This window comes from Acipenser ruthenus, chromosome 7 (assembly GCF_902713425.1).
Source record: "Acipenser ruthenus chromosome 7, fAciRut3.2 maternal haplotype, whole genome shotgun sequence".
Classification (NCBI taxonomy): Eukaryota; Metazoa; Chordata; class Actinopteri; order Acipenseriformes; family Acipenseridae; genus Acipenser; species Acipenser ruthenus.
In genome coordinates, this window is record NC_081195.1 from 7082282 (window position 1) to 7105880 (window position 23599).

Sequence of the window (23599 nt, forward strand, 5' to 3'; positions counted from 1 at the left end):
TTTAGATTGCTGGTGTCATTTCTCATATGGTACCACTGGAGATTCCGAGTCAGTGGGACTATCAGCTTCATTTTCAAATCGGGACAGGTGTAATTTATCGCTAACCCCAGCAGCATCTACCCTTGCACACGACCACAACTCAGGAGAGCGTCCGTGGCGCAGGGTTAACTACTATGAAACCCTTAAACTGCAAGGCAGTGCTCCTGAAGGCATTACCCAGCCGAGCGCTCGCCTTGTGTGGCAAACTTTTATTTTTAGCTTTGTTTTGTTTTCCTTATTAAATGTGACACTAGGGCTATCATTGCTGGTACCCTAGTGTCAGCATTTGTGTTGATTAAATCTACAAGCCTGTTTACACTTCAACACTGTGGTTAACCAAGCTTGTAGTTAAACCTGGAATGTGTGCAACTGCTATGCAATAGGAGCTTTATTTCCATTCCTGTGCATTGTAAAGGAGTATCCCCAAATCTCACTCCCACTCTGGATGCTCTGACTTTGGCATCTCTGGAATCGTGGCAATGGGCAGCCAGACTATCAATAGAAACCAGCAGTGAATATATATTTCTGAGTTTACACCCAGTCCCTCAGCTCAACTCTTCAGAACATGAGATACAGTACTGAGAAAGCTTAGTGAGATCACTGAGATGTATTACTGTTCACCTGTTATCCACCCTGGGCCTCTATTGGTTCTTATTTATTTTGTCTTTCTTAAATTTGTATGGTCTGTTCTGCACTTTTCTATGCTGATATGACCAATTTAAAATATTTCCATCCTTCTTTAAGGAAGTAGTATACCTTTAAATAAAAGCAGTTTGTTCTGTGCTTAATGACAACCAGTCACCTAAGCTAATGCCTCTAATAACTGAAGGAAAGCCACATGAATCAAATAGTTTACTGTGTAATGACATAGCCAGGACCATGCAAGCACTGTGCTTCCAAGATATCTGCTTACAAAACCGACAGGGTTACACTGGAACAAATGCATCCTCATGTTGTTTTGAACACAATGATGTATAATTGAGCGATCTCCACTTGGCTTTCAAAACAGAATTGAGTAAATGCAGTACCATATTCCTTTATTAGCTCCATATGGTCGATCTGTTTGTTTGTTCAAAAACTCTAAAGGGACTTTAAAAACTCTAAAGGGACTTCCTCTAAAGGGATTTTAATAACTCGAAAGGGACTTTAAAAACCGTAAAGGGACTTTAATATCCTATTTGTGTTCTGTCTGGTTCTCTGTTGCTGTTTCCACTCGGCTCCCTGCATTCTGCCATGCTTGCTAACTATTCCAGTGCCTGAAAGGGTTCCTCAGGACTGACTGTGAGGCGGGGAAGCATATTAGTGTTGCATTGTACACTGAAGCCTGTGCAACTCCAATTTGCTTATGCACAGAACATACATAGTAGGATATTTAACATGTTTGCTTGAATGAAGTCGCTCATTGTAAATTGAGGGCCAGAAACCCACAATTGATGGTGGGTCCACTAGAGGGAGCCCATGAGCTATGTGGAGAGAAGTTCACCTTTGAGTGTGTGTGTGTGTATATATATATATATATATATATATATATATATATTTATACACACACACACACACACACACACAGAGACAACCCTCTTTGTACCGCCTGGTAAGGGCCATGGGCAAAAACGGGCAATAAGCGGGGGTGGCGTTATAGTGAGGGTTCAAAAAAACACACACACACACACAACCTTCTATGTTTGTAATAAATTCAAACGTTTTATTTTTTTAGTTATACAATTATAGTGTATCCGCCAGTAGTACAGTACTAGTTCTTAACACAGCAGTAGGGATACTATGGTATGGTTACTTTTGAGGAAGTTTATAAATAAAAAGAATTATATATATGAATGAATGAATAAATGAATGAATGAATAAATAAATAAATAAATAAATACTCATTTAGTGTCAAATCACCCAAGCAACAATTTCATAAAAGCAAAGTTTTTTTTTTTTTTTTTACTGTACTGATGATATGAACTTTAGTGTTTGTGGCACGGCTGTGTAAGCCTGCTGAATATCATTGAACGATGCCATCTATTTACAGACGTGCTCAAATTTGTTGGTACCCTTACAGCTCATTGAAATAATGCTTCATTCCTCCTGAAAAGTGATGAAATTAAAAGCTATTTTATCATGTATACTTGCATGCCTTTGGTATGTCATAGAATAAAGCAAAGAAGCTGTGAAAAGAAATGAATTATTGCTTATTCTACAAAGATATTCTAAAATGGCCTGGACACATTTGTTGGTACCCCTTAGAAAAGCTAATAAATAATTGGATTATAGTGATATTTCAAACTAATGAGTTTCTTTAATTAGTATCACACATGTCTCCAATCTTGTAATCAGTCATTCAGCCTATTTAAATGGAGAAAAGTAGTCACTGTGCTGTTTGGTATCATTGTGTGCACCACACTGAACATGGACCAGAGAAAGCAAAGGATAGAGTTGTCTGAGGACAGCAGAAAGAAAATAATAGACAAGCATGGTAAAGGTAAAGGCTACAAGACCATCTCCAAGCAGCTTGATGTTCCTGTGACAACAGTTGCAAATATTATTAAGGAGTTTAAGGTCCATGGAACTTTAGCCAACCTCCCTGGGCGCGGCCGCATAAGGAAAATCGACCCCAGTGTGAACAGAAGGATAGTGCGAATGGTAAAAATGAACCAAGGATAACTGCCAAAGAGATACAAGCTGAACTCCAAGGTGAAGGTACGTTAGTTTCTGATCGCACCATCTGTCGCTTTTTGAGCAAAAGTGGGCTCCATGAAAGAAGACCCAGGAGGACTCCACTTTTGAAAGAAAAACATAAAAAAGCCAGACTGGAATTTGCTAAAATGGATATTGACAAGCAACAATCCTTCTGGGAGAATGTCCTTTGGACAGATGAGTCAAAACTGGAGCTTTTTGGCAAGTCACATCAGCTCTATGTTCACAGACAAAAAAATGAAGCTTTCAAAGAAAAGAAATGGAAATGTCTATGGAAAGAGCTGAATCTTGCCATCTGGAGAAGGCACCCATCAAACCTGAGACAGCTGGAGCAGTTTGCTCAGGAAGAGTGGGCCAAACTACCTGTTAACAGGTGCAGAAGTCTCATTGAGAGCTACAGAAAACGTTTGATTGCAGTGATTGCCTCTAAAGGTTGTGCAACAAAATATTAGGTTAGCGGTCCCATCATTTTTGTCCATGCCATTTTCATTTGTTTTCTTATTTACAATATTATGTTGAATAAAAAATCAAAAGTAAAGTCTGATTTCTATTAAATATGGAATAAACAATGGTGGATGCCAATTACTTTTTTGTCAGTTTCAAGTTATTTCAGAGAAAATTGTGCATTCTTCGTTTTTTGTGGAGGGGTACCAACAAATTTGAGCACGTCTGTATTTCGCAAAGCAATTTAAACTCAACAGCATTTCTTTATGCAGTTTAAAAAAAAAAAAAAAAACGTTGAATATGTACAGGCAAACACTTTTTTAAAACAAAAAGTAATATATATATATATATATATTCTGCTGTTTACAAAACTGATGCTTTAGTTTGGCCAGCCTTCTTGTGAAAAACTACGTAAACAAACAAACCTCTTACCGTATTTATTTATTTTTACTGTGGTTTATAAAACTCACTTATTTCAGACTTGAGTCAAGCCTTTTTCAGTAAACAAATCGACCCGATCAAGGTAAGCCATTTTTTATATCCATTACAACGTCTGGTCTAGTGTTAAATGCACTCGCACTGTTGTACTTTCTGTTTTGCTTTGGGAGTGGGAGTGTTGATGACATTGGTATGAACGTTCAGTTAACAACGAATTAGGAAAGCGAGTCAAAGGTTAACTGCATAACTTTGTTGTTTTAATTGACCATGGTTATTTCGCTGGCGCTACAATGAGGGAAACTACAATGCTTATATTTACGTTTGCTTGGCTTGGGAAGTTGGCGGCTGCCGGACAGCGGGGTGGCGATATAACGGGTACAAATAGCACGGTTTTGATATTGGTGACATTTGTTCAGAGAGAATACCTGGCAGTATGCGAGGGTGGCGTTATAAAGGGGGGCGATAACGCGGGACACCTGTGTGTTTTTATTTATATAATATATATATATATATATAACACATATATATATATATATATATAACACATATATATTATTTTATTTTTTATCCCCCCCCCCCCCCCCCCCCCCAGAAGCTTTCTGACAGTTTCATGAAGCAAGGTGACTGTGGTGTTGAAATAACTCATGAAGCTCGATAGGCACAAGCTAAACCATAAGACTGTAGCAAATTGATGTTTTCTGCCTGAAAAATTACACTGAACTCTCTCTCTCTCTTTTTGTTGCTGTTACCTTGGTAACCATATTATTTCCAGCTGCTCTTCTTGTTGTAGCTTTACATAATGTCTTCCACCAGCCCTTAACATCAGTCATGACTTCACCAGCAATGAGAAAAATAACCCCACATACACTGGCAGAGAAACAAAAGGCATTTACTAGGGCGTGGGTCACCCAAGTTCAGATAAAGGACCAGATTTAGTTTTCATGTTTTGTTTGCTGTTTTCAGTACATAAGGATTTTATGTATTTTAACTGCCCATGGAGCACTGTGGACTTCTGTCTTCCATTGCAGTGGCTTAGAGATTCATAATTATGTAACTACATATCCAGCTGGCGTGCAGTTAAACACTCAATGAATACAGTTTACTTTCTTTGCTTCAGTGGTAAATTAAATATGGTGAAAATAACGTATTGTTTACCCTTTTTTCTAGTTCTATAAATACCATAGCAACAGAAAAACACCCAGCCTATAAACCATACAAAGTTTAATACATGAATAAATTCTAAATCAGTAAACAAAGCAATAATAATCAATAACTGTATATTGCAGTTCAATAGATTTGGATTATTGCCTCAGTCTGTATTTTTGTGTTGCTTTTACTCCCTCACCCTCTTATTTATGGTTTACTGGTGTTGATTGCTGGGCCCACCCTGTTTGATTATCTGTTCTGAACCGCCCTGCAGCTGTGTGTATTGCACACTGCATGGTATTAGTCCTGCCTCAGATGTTAACTTGCTTGGGCCAGTTTTCTGGTCCGATTTGCTATTTGCACCCTTGCTAGTTGCAGTAGCCAGGATCTCTAAGCGATATGTCATTGGTCATACCAACCGCTGTGACAAGTCCCAGTGCCCTCCGACTCAAACAGAATGTCTTGCTGGGGATGGTGAGCATTAACAAGTGCGTGCCATGTTCCATCTGTTTGGTGATAGGATGAGTACTGGGGGGATTACAATAGGAAAGTGTTGCGTGTCCAGAGTCTTGCATTCTGAGTCACCATTTTCAGATGTGTTCATTAGGAGTGAATTCCAGAGAGCAGATGGCAAAACATTTGCAGACAAGGAATTTATGAATAAAGTTGGATGTTTTTTAAAACCAGTCTACCAAAAAGCAAATCAAAACATTACAGCATGAACTAGGTCAAATAAGTAACTTATTTGTTAGCGTGGTAATAGTTTCATACTTTCAAAAAAAAATGCCCTTATCATTCCATTCTTTTCACTTCTTCCACTCATCGATTTGGTACAGAGTTCAAACACTGCATTCCCTAGTTCATCTCAATCTGTATGAATCTTGCCTAAATCACATCAGTCACTTCACCTGCAATTCTTCCTTGGCAAGAGTAACTACTTGCACTGTCTGTACCAACAGTGATAAGAATAACAATACTGCACTGGCATGGCTGCAATGCTAACACCTGAGCCTCGTTTCCTGGGGGTCTGTCTGTTTCGTAGCATAAATGAATGAAGGCTGTAACTTCCATCAGCCATTCTCTTGCTTCTGGAAAGTGTTGGGACTCTGAGGCGGCAAGCTGCCTGGATCCGCTCTGAGCGCTAGAGATTTAAAGCTGCAAGGCAGTCAGGGATTCATGCTTGTTGGCAGGGAGTATGGAACACCGCTCAGTGAAAAGCCGTGAAGTCCTTCTTACCCGACCTCCAAGCAGCAACTAGCAAACCAGCTGAGCTTAAATATACACCCCCCTTCCAGGCTTCGTTAACATTCACCGAAACGTGAAACTGGAAACACCCTCAAAAGAGGAAGATAAATAAAATATATTTGCCTTCGACACTGCACCGATGTTTCATTTCCTGGTATTAAATGAATACCAAGTTCTGTAGAGACGAGCATTCTTCCGCTAAGCTCTAGCTCCATTCAGTCCACCAGCTTATTTGCCCTTTTCCACTCCCACAATTCACTTGCCGTTATTAGGAAGCCCTAATGCATACTTTACAGTGGTGTTCTGAAAAGAACACGAAGAAAAAAACAAACAAAGTGTTTCAGTAGATGGCACTGTTGTCTCACTATGCACAGCAATTGCACGAAAGCCTGCAAAAGGTGATGATCCTGGTATGTTTTTTTTTTTTTTTGTTAAAGTATCAATAGCCTTTTAACATTCCATCAGGAGACTATAGCATCTATTCACTCATGACAAAAAAAACACATTTTTAAATTTACGTTTTTATGAATAAAATACTGTTATAAGTGTATTAAACTGATCTAGACTGTTGTGGGTTAAATCTATGTGATTCAGGCCCAATAGCTTGAACACATTGTTGACATTTTTTTGAAAATATTTGATCATAAAAAATAAAAACCTCTTTTACTCGTTAGTCTTCTTTTTGCCTTGTGGAAATGACGTAACACGAAAAACAGGACTTCAAATGGACAAGGTAACTAACTGCCCGTTACCAGATAAAAGGAATTGAACAGGAAACACAAACAGAACCAGCAGGAATGACCTGGCCTCATTAAAGGGTGCTGTAAGAAATCAAGTCATGGTGTTTTGTGTAATTGAAACCCTGCTCAAATCCATTAGCGGGGTCCTTGAAATAGCTGCTCGGAGGCACAGGTCACTGTTAAACCTTCAGGGCAGTCGCACTTTACTGAAGACTTGATATTACTGAAATCCTACTCCCACCAATATAAGGGGTGACGAAACCTTTACTGTAACTCAGTGAACATTATACCATTAGGTTTGATTATTCGATACACTGCAGACAGCTTTTTTATTTTTTATTAAAATGTCTTTAAAAAATATTACCAAATTGCATGATAACGACTAATGTTGAAGTTGATACCTACAAACTAATTTAACAGGTTACTTAATTTAAAGCCCAGGGTGAAAGTGAATTATTTATATTTATTTTAAAACCTTGGTTATCATACTGAAAATTTGATAAAGGCACAACACAAAACGATCAGAACCACCTACTGTATAAAGAGAATGACATCACTAAAATAAAAAAAACATTAAAACACACCAAGAAAAGTATTATTGTTTATTACTTTTAAACACCTACATTAAAAAACTATGTGAAGGTTACATTTTTGTTTTAGACTAAATAGGATTATTTTGACATTAGTGGATTTTAATTATTATTATTTATAAAAAAAAAAACCCATCTGAACAACTCTCATAGATTTATAAAATGTGTAGCAACAGATAAATAACATTGCAGTTACAGACCAAAACAAGCCAGAAATGAGCTGTGCACCCACTGTACAGACGTTACATCCACATTTATACAAACCCTAGTGCTTGCAAGGTTTGCCTTGGCAAAACACATGCAATATTAAAAGCAGCCACATCACTTGAGGAACAAAGCCATAGTGCAACACACAACATATATTATAAACTGGATATCTAACAATAATCACGCACAGGTTTGAAAAACATCAAGTGCGCAAAGCAATGGTTTTAACTACACAAAAACAACAAACAAATGTATATTAACTATTACAGTATGTGTTTCATTTGAGGCAGTGATTCGTTAAACACTAGTTTTAAAGCGGACAGTATGAGATTTATATTTTATTTTTATTGATCTACCCTGGTCTCAAATATTTTTATTTTTTTTAAGCCAGTATATTTGGATTGGCTGGTTTAAGCCAAATTAGATCACAACTCCTCCCACCCTGAACAGCTAGTCAGTTTTTATTGCTTTGGAATTTACAGCTGTACTATACCGGGTAATCCACCAATACAATGTCCCAACACAGCACCGGACTACCACACAGTGCACGAATAAATGGTATTCTAGAACCACAAAAAAAGGATCAAATTGAAACTGAAAGCTTGTAAGCTGTCACCAACTTTGACCATTTTTGGTGTGCTGTGTTAACCAACTTTTGACACCTCATTGTGGTTTAACAATTTATATATATTTTTTGTTTCGTTATGAAAACAGTCTGCCCCTTAGCTACTGAATTGATGACTGTTAAGATGCATTAAAAATTGATGTTCATAACTTAAAAACTCAAATCATATGATTGTTGTCATGGTAGAAGAAACAAACTTTTCTTTAAATACTGGTATTACTCTTCATTTTTTATTTTTATTAGAAGGATTAGCAATTAAACTGTATTAGCACCAACTTAGCTGCTTTACATTTAAAACAATTTGGTTTTGGTCAGTTATTGATAAGAAATGTTATGATCTGGAGGACTTCCAGCCTCTCGCGTGTTCCATGCCAAATATATCACTTTATTAATGCCACAGATTTTATACAGATCCAATTTTGTTCAGATAAAGTGAAAATTACTTTACACTGTAACTGATGCACAGTCGCATAATTTAAATAAATGGGTTATCGCAAAAAAAGTTTCCTGAGTTTATTTTTTTAAATCTCTTAGCTTATTTTTGATTTACAGTACTAAAAATTGTGGCCTTGCTCTTAGGTATTTTTTGTGAAGATGTCCTTTCCTTTTTCAACAGGTAGTATGCTATGTCGCACAAAAGCAACTCAAATATTTCACTTAAAAGGAATTCTAACCAGTACTTGTATTATATTCAAATCAGCTTTATTGATATTATTACAGGTCCCACCATTTATTGTTTAGTTTCAGGATATGCAAAGATTTCAGATACAATGCTATGGATAAACTGCTGTATGAATTTGAACTACTCAAAAGATTAGGTTTAGAAAGAAGCAGCAACTTTTCATCTGTAGTGTCCAATAAATACCTTAGCCTTTAAAAAAAGGGATGGGGAAGACAGACACAGATAATATTGCCTTCTATTTAATTTTATATTGATGCAAACTGTCAGTAGCTTATGAAACAGCGAAACAAAAAAGTCTTTGAATCGCAACACCTTTGGAGTTTGTATTTGTATATACTATATAAAAAACTTAAATAAAAAAACCTGTTGTAATGTACCTTCATTTTTCAAACTAGTTTTGAAAATGAACGGGTCCCTAACTTGGAAAACGTTACACAGTTTGATAACTTTATTACAATCTACTGGACATTTACCGAACAAAACCAAACCAAAAAAAAAAAAAACACTACAAACATACATATACAAATATAAATTTGGGATTCAAGACTTCTTCTAAAGTAATAAGCCTGCCAGGGTCAACAGACTGGAGTCTACCCATTTAGTAGGTGTTGCATCTAAAACAATTGTGATTTTTGCATTTTTTTCATTCATTATTACCATAACCACACACACACTTAAATCTTTAAACCCATATTGCACAAATTAGATACATAGATAGATAGGAGACACACACACACACACCACAAGTACTGTGAAACAATTGGCAACTGATTTTAAGTGTAAGAGTTGTTTTCTCCACTGTGATCAATATATTTAAACTATGGTTAAACTCCAGGTAAAAATACACATTTTTAAGAAAAATAAATCAGAAACAGCAGGTGCACAATTTCCAACAAAATCATAATACCAGAAGCTTTTATAGAAAGGAGACAAAGGCACTTTACAGCTATACAACATCAGTGCAACAAAATGACAGGCCACAAAGATAGAAATCACCCACATGCTTGTCAGCAGAGGCACACGAAAAAAAACCCACAAGCATTTTATCATCATTAAAAAAAATGTACAAAACAAATAATCTACAACAGAGGCTTACACTTACTGTATGTAATGTACATACATGAAACAAACTGCAGTCTTGTGCTGAGGTCTAACGGATAATCATTCTGTCAAAGACATATTATATACTCTTGGATATTTATTTATTTTTAATGTGTTGCTTAGTTCCTTGTTTCAAAATAAAACTTGCGTTTGGTGGATATTTATTTAAAAGATTAAGGCTCTGTGGCAACAGCCAAGGCAGAAGCTGAATTTGCTGTGAAATCCTACAGAGCAAATATACTAGCAGGAAAGGTGTCGATGACCGAAGCACAAAGTAATTCGAAGGGCTCTTGCATTAGTAATATGTCTTACTATACCCTGTTAATAGTTTTACTATTAAACAGGATTATAAATTTGGCATTCGGCAACCAATGGGATCAAATATTAAAGAAATACAGCAGAATAAATTACTTCTAAATTAGAAATCCATTAGCTACTGGTCTAGACGACTGGGTTAAAACTGAGAGAGTGCTCCTTAGGAGTGCAACGCAGGGAAGCATTAAGGGTAAAATGCTATGCTTGTAGCACAAAATAACTTTGGGGTTATTACAAATTCAACACTAGGTCTCCTGTCTTGCAATAGTATTTTTGGTTTTCATACAAAAAAAAAAAATTAGCAAAAAATATCCTACACATTTTGGGTGTCACATTAACTTCATCTCTCAACCATTCTTCCATAAGGACTTGTACAATATATACCCCTTAACGGTGTGTCGCCACCATTTCCACCCCCCCCCCCCCCAATACATTGACTGACCCGATAACGTGGAAACCCCATCGAACATCGACTGCCAAAGCCTCCCTCTCCAAATGAAACCCTGTTACAGGACAAGGCGCCTCCCTGATAACAGCTGAGGTACCAGAACCACAAGGGAATTCTACAAATGCAAGATTTGGTCAGGTTTTGTCTCAGAGGGCATCTTAAGACCCTTTTTGGCTGTGTCACGGTACACAGCCATTACCCCTTTAATTAGATTACATCAACAGAATTATATAAAACAAATAAAAAGAAGCAGCCGTGTTCTGCAACAACTCCAACAGGACTCTCCTACAGTTATTACTTTATTTTTTGTTTTCATTTTGTGACAATATCCAAATTAGTTTCTCTCTTCCTCTGGTTCCCACGTTCAGGTCCATATATTTACAAAACTAGGGCTGAACTGGCAGTACTCTTCCTGTAGCCACTACACACCCAAACACCACAACCATTACGTGCTACAAAGTCAGACGTCACTGATGGGCAAATTATCATCATCCAGGTCGACGTGCTCAGAGGGAGTTTCCGGAGTGCTGCCACCGTTGCTGCCGCGGTTTTGCGGCGTCCCCGGGGTAGCCGTGCAGGGAGTCACTTTGGAAGCTGGGTCTCCTGCAGGGAAAGCCGGGATCGAGTGCTTCCCTGGATGCAGGGTCTTGGAAGGAGATTCATGAAGTCTTCGCTTTTCCAGGCCAGGCTGTTTGTGGAGAGTGTCTGGGGGTGCAGGGAAGGCGTACTGCGGAAAAGATGGTGGGGGGTTGGCTGCCGCCGCAGAGATTGGCGAGCGAGGGACTGGGGGGCCTTGGTCGCGGATGAAGAAGGAAGGGTTTGAGGAGGAATGGTTGCTGTGCTCCTGTAAAGAGGAGGGGTGTGTCTGTCAGAGACACAAAGAGTCAGGGAGTCAGTTACTTCACACTTCTTAGCACTGGTAGGAGCAGTAGTCATTTTTGGCATGTTAGTATATGAGAGTCAGATTTTACTCTCTGAAAAACAAAAACAAGGAGACAAAAAAACAAAACAAAAAAACAAGACAAGGCAAAAGCATCAGCAAACAGGGTTAAATTAGACAAGCATGCGCTGCTCCCGTGAAGCAATGCATTATTTTTTAATGACTTTCCTTTTCTCATTCAGCGCAAGTCCGCAGTAGCAGCAGCAAAAAGCCCCCCGGTGATTGATAAATCATATTAAATATTGAAGGCTATTCAATATTTAGCACTCGGTATGAACACCACAGGTCGCAACAGGCTCTGTTTCTTTATTAGTTACAGCAGAGATTGAGATGGAGTCCAAGCATACTGGAGGCATATATATATATATATATATATATATATATATATATATATATATATATATATATATATATATATATATATATATATATATATAAAGGGCTGTCAAGCAATTTAAAATATCTTAGTTAATCTTAGTTTTAATCACATATTTAATGGATACAATTACTGCATCCATCTCATTTGTTTGTTTTATTACTGATGCTATTATTATTTTTACTATTATATTACCTATAAGGCCTTACATGGTCTTAGACCTTATCTCCAAGATCTGCTGACCCCAGATGTCCCTGGTCGTTGAGATCAGAACACGGTAATCTTTGGAGAGTCTTTAGATTAGTTTGAACTCTGTTGGATCCAGTCTCTGTTGTATATGTGAAATTTGTATTTGTATTATTATTTATTTTTATTATTATCATCATCATCATTAATAATAATAAATCACCCAAAAAACAGCCCAGGATAAAAGAACACTTCTTGTCCTATTTTCTGATTTATATTGTTGCCCCTTGTTATAGTTGTATATTTATACAGAATTATACAGAAAATTCCAGCACTTGCTGTTAAATTGTTTGAACCAGCTGCTGAATCACAATGGAGTCAGTTTATTACTTACCTTAATGCACTTCAAACTATACTGTATAATTTCTTATCAGTTTCCTTTAATTTATATAATGTAAATACATACGTATCTATTTTTAAAAAAGTACCTACAATAGTAGTCGAATTTCACGAATGAGTAGAATATTCTGTAAACAGGTATGTTGCTTTTGTTACATCACATATCACTGCCTCACATCAGCTGTGACAGAAGGAGAGGTGCTTCAGGAAGCATGGGGTGAAATCTTTTCAGATTACCTCAACAAACTGACAACTAGAATGCCAAAGGTCTGCAAGGCTGTAATTGCTGCAAATGGAGGATTCTTTGACGAAAGCAAAGTTTGAAGGACACAATTATTATTTAAATTAAAAATCATTATTTTTAACCTTGTCAATGACTATATTTCCAATTCATTTTGCTATATTTCCTATTCTCCTATTCAAACTCATTTCATGTATGTTTTCATGGAAAACAAGGAAATTTCTAAGTGACCCCAAACTTTTGAACGGTAGTGTGTATATATATATATATATATATATATATATATATATATATATATATAAATAAATCTCACATCACAGAGCTCTTTTTCATTTGCCATTTTTTTAAACTGTCGCGCGGATTCTGGTGAGACGGTAGAGTGCAAGGTATTTTTGTCATTTCTAGCGAATATGCACATCTCGTTTTTGTATCCGAACACATGTCAAAAAACATTTGTTCGAATATTCAGACATTTATTCCATCACTATATATATATATATATAATTTTTTGTCCAGATATTGCAAAAGCTCAAAATGAAAATAGTCACATTTATAGAATGCCTAAATGGACAAACGTGTCAGAAGCTCTTTGCCAGTGACCATCTAAATGTTAGATAAGAAAGCCACATGCCAGAGAAAGCCAGCATAGTTACAGCTACAGCAACAGTGTAAAGCTTTTATTTATATTTTATTTATATATATTTATATATATATATATATATACATATATATATATATATATATATATATATATTAATACATATTTCAAAACAAAAAGATTGGAACAGAAACATAACACACAGGTTCATATTCAAAAGGTGCCCAGCATGACTTACGAAATAAAATAAATTAATAAATTAATAAATTAAAATAAAATAAAATCCCCCCCACCCAAGAATCAAAATTTCACACAATTTTCAGAAACTGCAGCCATTTTCAGTGCAGAATATTAATTTAGGGCCCTATTCAATTGGTCGAAACAGCGGCAGATCTAAATACCATTGTTTAAAATCATTAAAATAAACCAACGTCCCTAACCGTGTGTGTGAGTCTCTAGTGTTTTGATATTTAATAGCCAGTAAAATGTCAGGTTTGTACCTATTTTTTCTTTTTAAATATCAGCAGAAGGATTTAGAAAAGCCACTGTTTCGATCAATTGAAATGTTCTTTTTTCAACCCGTAGTCTCCCTGCCTACCCTTGAAGGAAAGCTTGCATCTTCCCCGTGACTAGCTCTTGCACCTTCTAATTACATCAGACACGGTGTTACCCCTGCTGAAGGGCCGAGAGGGGAAAGGTACACAATATTAGATTATTTACCGTGGGACCTTTGAGTCCAACAGGCTTTTGCTAGTCAGTTTAAAAAAAAAAAAAAAAAAGCCAATTTTTTTTAAAAGCCAATTGTAATTATTCAAAATCAAGTTTGCAATCCACAAAACCATTTTGAAAAGTTTTTTTTTTTTTTTTTTTTTTTTTTTTAAAAGAACTGTTTAAAAGCAAAAACATTCCTTAAAAGTTTATTTCACTCTGATAACAGATTATAATAACATAACATTTTAAACCAACTGCTGCTCCCTCATGGAACTACTTCGACCTTACTTAATCTTTTAAGGAAAGGGACGCTTGGCTCCACAGTTATTATACATGTTGGGTACCTTTGCATTCTTGGCCTTTCAACAGTAGACAATACTCAACAGAAAAATCATTGAATTCAATGTAAAACTCAGGCTAGTCGCCCAGACATTCCACTATTCATGACAAACGATACGCATGCATCACACATCTACATTCTCTTAGGCAGGTCAACAATCAAGTTGATGCTGGTTAGCAATGTGGGTGAAAGGACTGAAAATCAGAAGCATTTAGTGCAGCGGGGGGTTAATCAAATCACATATGGTATGAACTCTCATGCGAACTAGTCAGAATGTTAGCTGTAAAATGGTTATATTTTGTTCTTTCAAAGGTTTGCAATGGTGTTCAAAATGTTTGATGCAACGTTTGATCCACTTTTTCTGTTTTTCAGGTTTAAATGTTTTTGAAACAGTAGCGATTTTAAGGAAATGGTTGTGGTCTGGGGCAGTTCCCAGGACACTTGTTGTCAAATGTGAGTGCTTCAGGAGCGCGCGACACCACTGCTGCAGAGATGCAAGTGCAGTTATTGGGACAAGGCAACTCAGAATTTGGGAAAACTAAGTCCTACAAGTCATCGGTCGGTAAATGGTGTTGAAACAAGCTGGAAACCACCAATATATGGTGCACCTACAAATATACTGCAGCTTGTGCAACATGGCCCAAAAACTATTTTCTAAACCCATCACTAAACATATTCTTAATTAAAAAGGCTTATTTTGTATTGTTTATAATTTGGTTTCTCAAATCAATAAGATGCATTTACCATAAATGCCCTGCATTATTTACAGTGCATGGCATTGGTGATAAGTGACACTGCAAACAATTTACAGTGAAGCCACAATGCAGCATCCTGGACACGTGATGGATGTGCTCATAATAAATTGAATTACCGAGGGAGGGGTTTAAAAGCTAAAACGGTCATGTTAACACTACCATCGTGAATGCTGAAGCCGAGTTGGTTTTGCCAGTAATGCCTTGCTGAAGCTGGAAATAAAGAATTTAATGAGGGTGATTGGGATGAGTTAGTCTCATTGCTACGTTATTTTTTTTTCATAAGCAAAGGAAGCCTCCCAAGTCACATTCCTCCTGGGTTGTATACAAAAAAACAAATGAAAAACAGCAGCCAGTTTGACATGAGAGCTCACATACGTGCTGCATTCACCATTTCGGGATGTATACCTCTGTATACAAGGATTTGACAGCCGCCTGGCCTGCCGCATCTGCAAGAACACATTGCAAAGCTAAGATTAGAGGAACTTGAGCAGAGAAACAAAAATATAGAGAAGGGGGGAGACAGAAGGAGAAGCTGGCTGGTAGATGACACTTTCTGGCATCCTTTCCCTCAGTTGATCCGATGATCACCACCTTCCCACACCAGAACCCTTTCCGACACAAAAAGGTTTACATGCATTTGACTGTTTTATACAACACAGTATATGTATTTATGTATGTTCATACATATATTTACACACAAGAAAATAACTGATAATATTAAAGAAGTTCAGAGTAGAATATGGACACAACACATGCATGCAGTAAATATCAGACATTCAATGCATATTCCATATAAGCGTGCACGCACATATGCAGAGTATATGTACATTTAAGGAAGTATAACATAAATACAATGTTGCATCTGTATCTCTAGAGATAACAACAAAACTGTTTGCAGCTAACTCTCTAAACTCAGCCCCATTAATTTCGGTGCGCCAGTGCACCGAACTTTACATGCCTATTACTCAGGCAACATAAAGTGTCACCTACGTGGTACAGACCCGACAATGACATATTCAGTGTTTGCAAGCGGTACTCCTAGCCGGAGCTACGATCGCCTGAAGGTAAGCCTCTCATCACGCGACAGAGTTCACAGCTTAGGTTTCGTTTTGAGTCATTTTAGCAGCTAGACGGAAAGGGGCGTTATCGTTGGAAAGCTTAGAATCTGAGCAATAACCTCATACGTAGTTCAGAGAGAGTGAGAGTGAGAGAGAGAGAGAGAGAGAGAGAGAGTTTTATCCATTCCGTCTTGTGCCAGACAGGAACTGCTTTACAGAGTGGCACAGAAAGTAATGGGACATGGTCTGAGCATGTACAATTGTAAATGGTTCTCTTCAGTGTTCCATATTCTGTTTTATTAAAAAAAAAAATGTGATTATAAATTGGTAAAAGTGCTAATAAAACAGTTGTTTTTTACTGAATTTGCTTCATTCCCCTCCCCCCCCTCCCCCATGTTCATTTCATACTGAAGTTCAAAGGTGCAGTGAACAATATACAGGTAGTGGACAAAAAAATGGAAACACCAATGTAAAGTCACTCAATAGGGCGTTGGGCCACTATGGTATCCCGCTCTGTGGAGTTCTTGGCGATCCGTTTGATGAAACTGGCTGCTTGCGCCCCAGGTTGAAATTTGCAGTCAATTGATCTGCAGTTGCTTGCTTGTTTTGCCTTGTACTTAGAATTAATGCATGGATATCACAATCCTGGAGTAGGCGCTTCCGCCCACTGTTGCCCTTTGCTGATAATGTCTTTCCCTCGGAGTTCCATGCCGACATCACCTTAGACACCGTTGCTCGTGAAACATCAGCAAGTTGAGCTGTCTTGGTCACTGAAGCTCCTGCCAAAACGTACCCCAACAATCACCCCTCTTTCAAAGTCACTGAGGTCTCCTCTTGCAGCCATGCTAGCCATAATTATAGGCAACCAGGCCTGTCCAGCATTTTTATACATGACCCTAAGCATGCTGGGATGTTATTTGCTTAATTAACGCATGAGCCACACCTGTGTGGAAGCCCTTACTTTTAATATACTTGGTGTCCCTCATTTACCCAGGTGTTTCCATTTCTTTGTCCACTACCTGTATATATAGCAGTGACCAAACATGTTTTTTTTTTAAAAAAAAAAACTAATTTTTTTTAGTATGCCTGATCCTGTTGCAACTTCCATAATATGAAATGAAATTATGTGGCCTTTCATTTGATATACATTCCATGCATGCAGCACAAACTATCCAGTAGTTACACATACATGAAAACTGTGAAAAACAGGCAGAAATAGGGCTGAGTGTAAAGAGTTAAATACATTTTTAAAAACGCGCTTAACTGGTTAGACCCAGGAACCTCCCCCCCCCCCCCACAACCCGCCCACTCAAAATGGCAGAGGGGAATGCGGACTGGAGATACATACAGTAGCTGCTGATCTGCCTGGGCCACGCTGGGCGACAATGGCCCCTGAGATTGCCTTGATCCAGCTGTGCATGTCCTCCGGGCTGTCCGCCTGAGAGAGAGAGAGAGAGAGAGAGAGAGAGAGAGAGAGAGAGAGAGAGACAGACAGACAGACAGACAGACAGACAGAGAGAGAAGGACAGAGGAGAGAGAAGGACAGAGAGAAAGAGATACAGACAGACAGAGAGAGAGAGCGAGAAGGTGACATTATGCTGCTGTGAGAACTCCAGGGTGAGCGGAATGACAGACACATCCTGTTCTGCTTTACCAGACGACAAGCTCCTGAGAAATCTAAACTGCCCTCTCAATTCACAGGCAAAAAACTCAACAAAACAGTCAAATAATGTATTAACCATTTTATTACAAAAAAAAAACAACAAAAAAAGTTTGCTTATTACAAAAAAGACTAGGCATTTTAATTTTAAAAGTGTGTTAATTGTAAGAGGAGATCAATAAAGACACAATTTATAGGCACGGGACATCCAAGATAACTTATTGAACCAATTTCTTACCTGTACAAAAAAGGTTCTTGAAGTTGTTACTACTTCGAATAGATTGTCTCTCATCAATATATCACTAAAACAGAGGGGCAAAAAAAAAAAAAAAAAAGATCAAAACTGATGCATTTTAGGAAAAGAAAAAAAATATCATAAAAGAGAGAGATTGCAGCAAATGTATACTTTTGATTGATCTAAACCCTCATTCTATCCAATGAGCCGTCAAAGTAAAAAAATAAAAATAAATAAACGTCGCATTCACAAGTCCTTCAGTTTGAATACGTTGCTAGATAATGCAGTTCCGCGACTAATTTTATATTCAAACGATGACGACACTAATTCAATCCTGGCATGCACTAAAATGGTGGCACAGGAAATGAATTACGGTATGCTAAGGGAGACAAGGCATGAGTGCGAGTAACATGCGCTAAAAAAAAAAAAATCTCCCCAAAAAATGAATGCGTTAAATCGCATTAGTTAACTTTGATTAACTGACAGCCCTAGTCCTGTACATTTGCACATGTGGAATCACAAAGCTGCATCTCTCACCTCTGTTTACACTCCTGCACTTTGTTCACTTCCTTGAGGGGGATCATTCGGAGGGGTTCCTTATCCTGTGAGGGAAATCAGAGAAAGTTAGTCATTGCAGGTATGATATGTATGTATGACCTGGCAAATATGACCTGCTTTCCAATTCCATTAGCAACATTATCAGAAAGCACGGCTTACAAGCACAGACGTCTCACTTTCAGTTTGGAGTCTCAAGAGAGGTTTAGTGTTTTCCTTCCTAATAAGTTCCCCATTGGCTTCACTGCCTTTCACTTTAGGTTCGTGGGAAAGCAATCTTACTATCGTGCATTGGTTTGGATTATATGATTATTCATTGTCGTGCTTAATATTTTATTCAACATTTCATCCTAAATAGCAGGTTGCTTTCTCTTTATTAAATGGATCCCTTTTTCACAGGTTCTGTAAAGGTTAATTACTACTAAAGGTGCTACAGGTTAATTACTGCGGAGCCACTAGAGGTTCAAGGTTGCGTGTAATTAAATGAAGCCCAGGCTTCATCACTGACTGTAACAATTATGGTAGCCCTTTATTGCATTCCATTTCGAGTGCCCACATTACAATCTTCTGATACGGTGCCCATTCCTGACAGCAACTCACCCACGTCCTCACCCCCCTTTACAAACAAACAGGCAGCTAAAAGGGCCTGAATCATGTGGATGGAAGTACTTCGGACTTCCTCAACATTCATTCTCTTTTCTCAGCTTGTCATGCGCAATTAATCTGCCTGTTACACTAATGATACGTTGCAAGAAAGAAAAGGAAATACCTTTTTCGCTATTAATAGGTATGAAAGCCATGGTGCTCAGTGAGGGTAACATCCTCAGAATGTCAGATTACCCAAAGCCACAAATAAAAATACAGACTTAAATAAATGAATGAATTAATAAATAAACGAAATAAAATTTGCCAATTCTTTTTTTGCATTATACTGAGCGTTTCTCTTTGAATAAATTACTCATTCACGCTTTTGCCCAGTATACTGAACACTAGGATTAAAGAGCAACTTGATAAGGGTCTGGAATATAACAGTTATCTTAACTAATGTATTCTTCTGCTCGCTTAGATGCGCTTTCATATTACAGCCTGGTGATTTTTTCTTTAAAAAAAAATAAAAAATCACCCGTATGTCCTCAAAACATCATGTCTATAAGCACAGCAGGTACACCAGAGTGTAACCATTACCTGTCCCCCTGCAACACTCTGCCCTCAGTGGATGTAAGAAAGTTCCTTTCCACTTCAGATTGTATTAATGATCAATAAATCATTAACTGCTTATGACCTGGATAGCGGTTTTTGTTGTTTCAATTAAGCAATTCAGGAGTATGAATGAAATACTTGGGACTGGAAAGGCCCTGGCTGTGCATCCACGATTCATTTCTCTTGGATATACGACACACAGTTAATGCAAAATGTATTAGAATGCAGGATTGGAGAGGGGGCCATCTAGTAGAAAGAAACTCTACTGGAATTCCAGTCCAGAATCCCTGGGCTCACAGACCCGCTGCTCAAGCAAACTGGTCTTGCTTTACACCATGTTTATATTTATGACAGACAGACAGACAGACAGACAGACAGACACACACACACACACACACACACACAGACAGCCTTAGTGGAGGGTTAAGGGCTATGATAGGACAGGTGGACAGTAATCCCGCCTCACGCCGAGAGAGCACTTGGTTTTGTTTTAATTCAGGGGTTGGCTGGTGTTATTTCAGACAGCTTGAGTTGACGGTGTTGGATGTCACTGGCATGTCAAAACATGTTCAGAATTCAGTAGCATGCCTCCCGACATGTTTAAACAGCATCCATGCTATATCTGGTTACAGATGAATGGTGAAACTCAATACACTGCCTGCTCAGATGGCCCTTTGTTAACATCAAATTGTGTGGCGGTTAACAATGGAAGACCTTAAATGCACTTCATTTGGATTACTTGTTTTACATTAGGGTGCAGCATGCTTGCCACTTTGTGTGTCACGTCTATGAATAGATAATATGTACCTCGCTTATAAAATAAAACATACCAGCTCTGATTTGAAGTAACTGACTGAGTTTTCATCTAATAGGAAATATCTTCTTTTCCAGTTTTTCATCTGCAAAAGCAATCGAAAACAAGCATCAAGAAAGCCATAGATACCAACAGAATTCATATTTCTTTTTCAGTTTTGCAGCAGTTTGTTTTATACATTTGTATAACAAAACAGCGAAGTTGTTGGAAAGGTGCTGCAGAGAAACACACATTGCAGGACATAACAGTATGGAATGAGTTGACGATCGTCTGTACACTCACCACAGCTCCTTGCTTGACACAGTAGCCAGCTTTGACCACGGTCTGGTCCTGAGCAGCTTTGCCCATGAAGTACGGCAGCTGGCTCAAGGAACGCTTCAACCCGCCCCTGTCTGCCCCCTCTGACCCCTCACCTCCCTCCTGCTGAATTAAGCAACACAGAAACAGATCTGAGCCGAGGCACGGGATTAACACATCCCGTGTCTTCAAGAAAGAAAAGAACACATTCTTATTCTGAAATGAAAAACCACCCATTACAATTCTAAAATAACCAAAAATGTAAAACTAACAAAACTTACAATGTTTTGACAAATTGGGTGGGATTCAAAGAATGCAAACCTTTTTGATTTTACATAAATCTTATCTATTTCACAGGTACAGATTATACATTAAAAGCACTTCTTTGGAAACAACGCAGTTTCACGTCTTACATTTTATTAATAAAAGTAGGCTATTAGATGTTGCCTCCACCCTCCTGCTACCTGCTCAGATCCATAAAACACAGAAACACACCTAGCTCTCTTGAACCCACCGACGGTACTAATACCGGTTCAGACTGTCATCCCAAAGAAACAACTCTGTATTAAGTAGTTGGCCGAGGTTGACAGAACACTGAGCTCCCAAACACAGTACAGAGTTTAAAACGGGTGCCTTTCCAAAACACTTGTTAGTGGTAAAGCACCAAGTTATTCTGTCTGCTTCCCACACCAGCTTAGTATCAGTTGTTCTGACACACACCACATATCCTTAGGAATGGCAGGAACATGGTCTTTTTAAAAGGAGTACTCCAAGATTTCACGAACATATCTTTTTCAGTGAGAAATCCTGTTGGTACCTGTGTGGGGGTTTTTATGGGAACACCCCCAATGATTTCAGTCTTATAGGAGACCTGCTTCTTGGCACCTGGACACTCCAAGGGACTTTTTTGGTTTTCAGAATTCTGTTGCATATCAGACGATTTTGGTACCTGTGACAAAGTGAAAACAATAGGTGGTTTGTTTGAAATCATGAACATTTCATAGGGGATTAATAACAGAATATGTACCTACTCTACCAGTTCCCTGAATGCATACAAATGAAAGAACACCACCTTGGTGGGAGTACTGTGCGTAGTAGCGCCCTCAAACCTTGGACAAGTGTTAACCACTATCAGCAATATGTGTGTCAACTGTTTATACAGTGGTAGGGGGAAAATGTAAGGCTACTTGATTTTATATTCAATAATTATTCAAAAGGCTCAGCTTGCAGCTGCTCCAGTTAGAACTGTGAGGCTATAAAAGCATTTTTATTTAACCAAAAAAATTCAACTCACAAAAAAGCTAGATTAGGCTATTTTATTTTTTAAAGCAGGGAGCACACCAAGTCCTGTATATCTTTCACTGAAAAAAGGGTTAAATTTACCAAGCCGGTTTCTTTTCTCAAAGAATTTCACAATCTCCCTTGAGTGAACTCTGAGAGTGTGGGTTTGGAGAGCTGCAGAAGGACAGCCAAAAGGCTTGCCACGGCCTGCCCTCAGCATGCGGCACACATTCCCTCCACCATCCTCTTAGGCTCATGGGCAGCTGGGAGACTCCCTCGCACAGAGGCACTTCAGCTTAGGTTTGTTTTATTAGCAGACAATGCAAGTAAGAAAGACACATATCCCCCACAATAGATATAAATACAGCATTAGAAGGGTGAATGACCCTGAACATTTTTTTTTTTGCCTCCTTTAAAAAAAAAAAAAAGAGAAATAAAATGCAAAAATGCTTTCTCAGTTCCTTCAGGGAGGAAGTGACAGGTTGCGCCTCTTGACAGCAGTTTCCACAACCTGCTCTCAGCTGTAAACTGGAGCTGTACCTACAGCCACCCGAACCAGCAACTAACCTGGTCAGCAAAGAAACACTGCTTAGTTTAAAAGGAAAAGGGATGTGGTTCTGAAATATCGCCACAGTCTTTTATCCCAGTTACAAAACTAAAAAAAACAAAAAAAACAAAAAAAAAAACACCCAGACATGACATCACACAAAAGAAACACCACACACTAAAACAAGTTCTTGTGGAACTTATGAGGGCTGGTTTCACAAGAATCCCTTCTCTGTTGTAAAAACAGGTCATTCTCTGTCTGAGGGACCGAAAGGGGAGATTAAAAGCTGAGTTATTACAGTGGACGTGGGAGTGCTACTTTGAATTTGGCAACAATAGCCATAAAAATAAAATTAAAAAACATAAATTACTGACCAACTCCTAACTAAAAAGAGAAGAAAATAGCAAATTAAGCTTTTAACAAAAACACCCCCTTTCACCGTTATGGAAAACCCGTGTTTATAGTAACTATTTAATTAATGAACACAGCCAACATTACTACCCCCCCCCCCCCCCCCCCCCCACAATCACATTGCTCTCAGCTGAAAGAAGATGTGACTAAGTGAGTCACTAATGCTGGCCCAATTGATTACATGCACACAACACTGCTAATAAGAGAGGTGCTGTCTGGAAAATTAACAACCTCCAAAAGAGAAAAAGGGAAAACGCAAGCGTGAGAGGTGCTTTTGAAAC

General features: G+C 38.1%; 1 protein-coding gene across 18 annotated transcripts in view; it reads right to left on the reverse strand.

Moving 5' to 3' along the window:
* Nucleotides 1-7189: 7189 nt before the first annotated feature.
* LOC117415550 (pleckstrin homology domain-containing family A member 1-like) overlaps nucleotides 7190-23599 on the reverse strand; it is a 38198-nt gene continuing 21788 nt past the window's right edge. The window contains exons 6-14 of one of the 18 annotated variants that reach the window (XM_059026237.1): nucleotides 21897-22028; nucleotides 21065-21205; nucleotides 20799-20867; nucleotides 18751-18815; nucleotides 18217-18280; nucleotides 17667-17756; nucleotides 15636-15706; nucleotides 14053-14129; nucleotides 11614-11688 (exon numbers count right to left, since the gene is read on the reverse strand). In XM_059026237.1, coding sequence (XP_058882220.1) covers nucleotides 14084-14129; nucleotides 15636-15706; nucleotides 17667-17756; nucleotides 18217-18280; nucleotides 18751-18815; nucleotides 20799-20867; nucleotides 21065-21205; nucleotides 21897-22028 — 678 coding nt within the window. In that variant the 3' untranslated portion in view covers nucleotides 11614-11688; nucleotides 14053-14083. The other 17 variants (XM_059026234.1, XM_034026057.3, XM_034026056.3 and 14 more) reach the window with 17 other exon arrangements.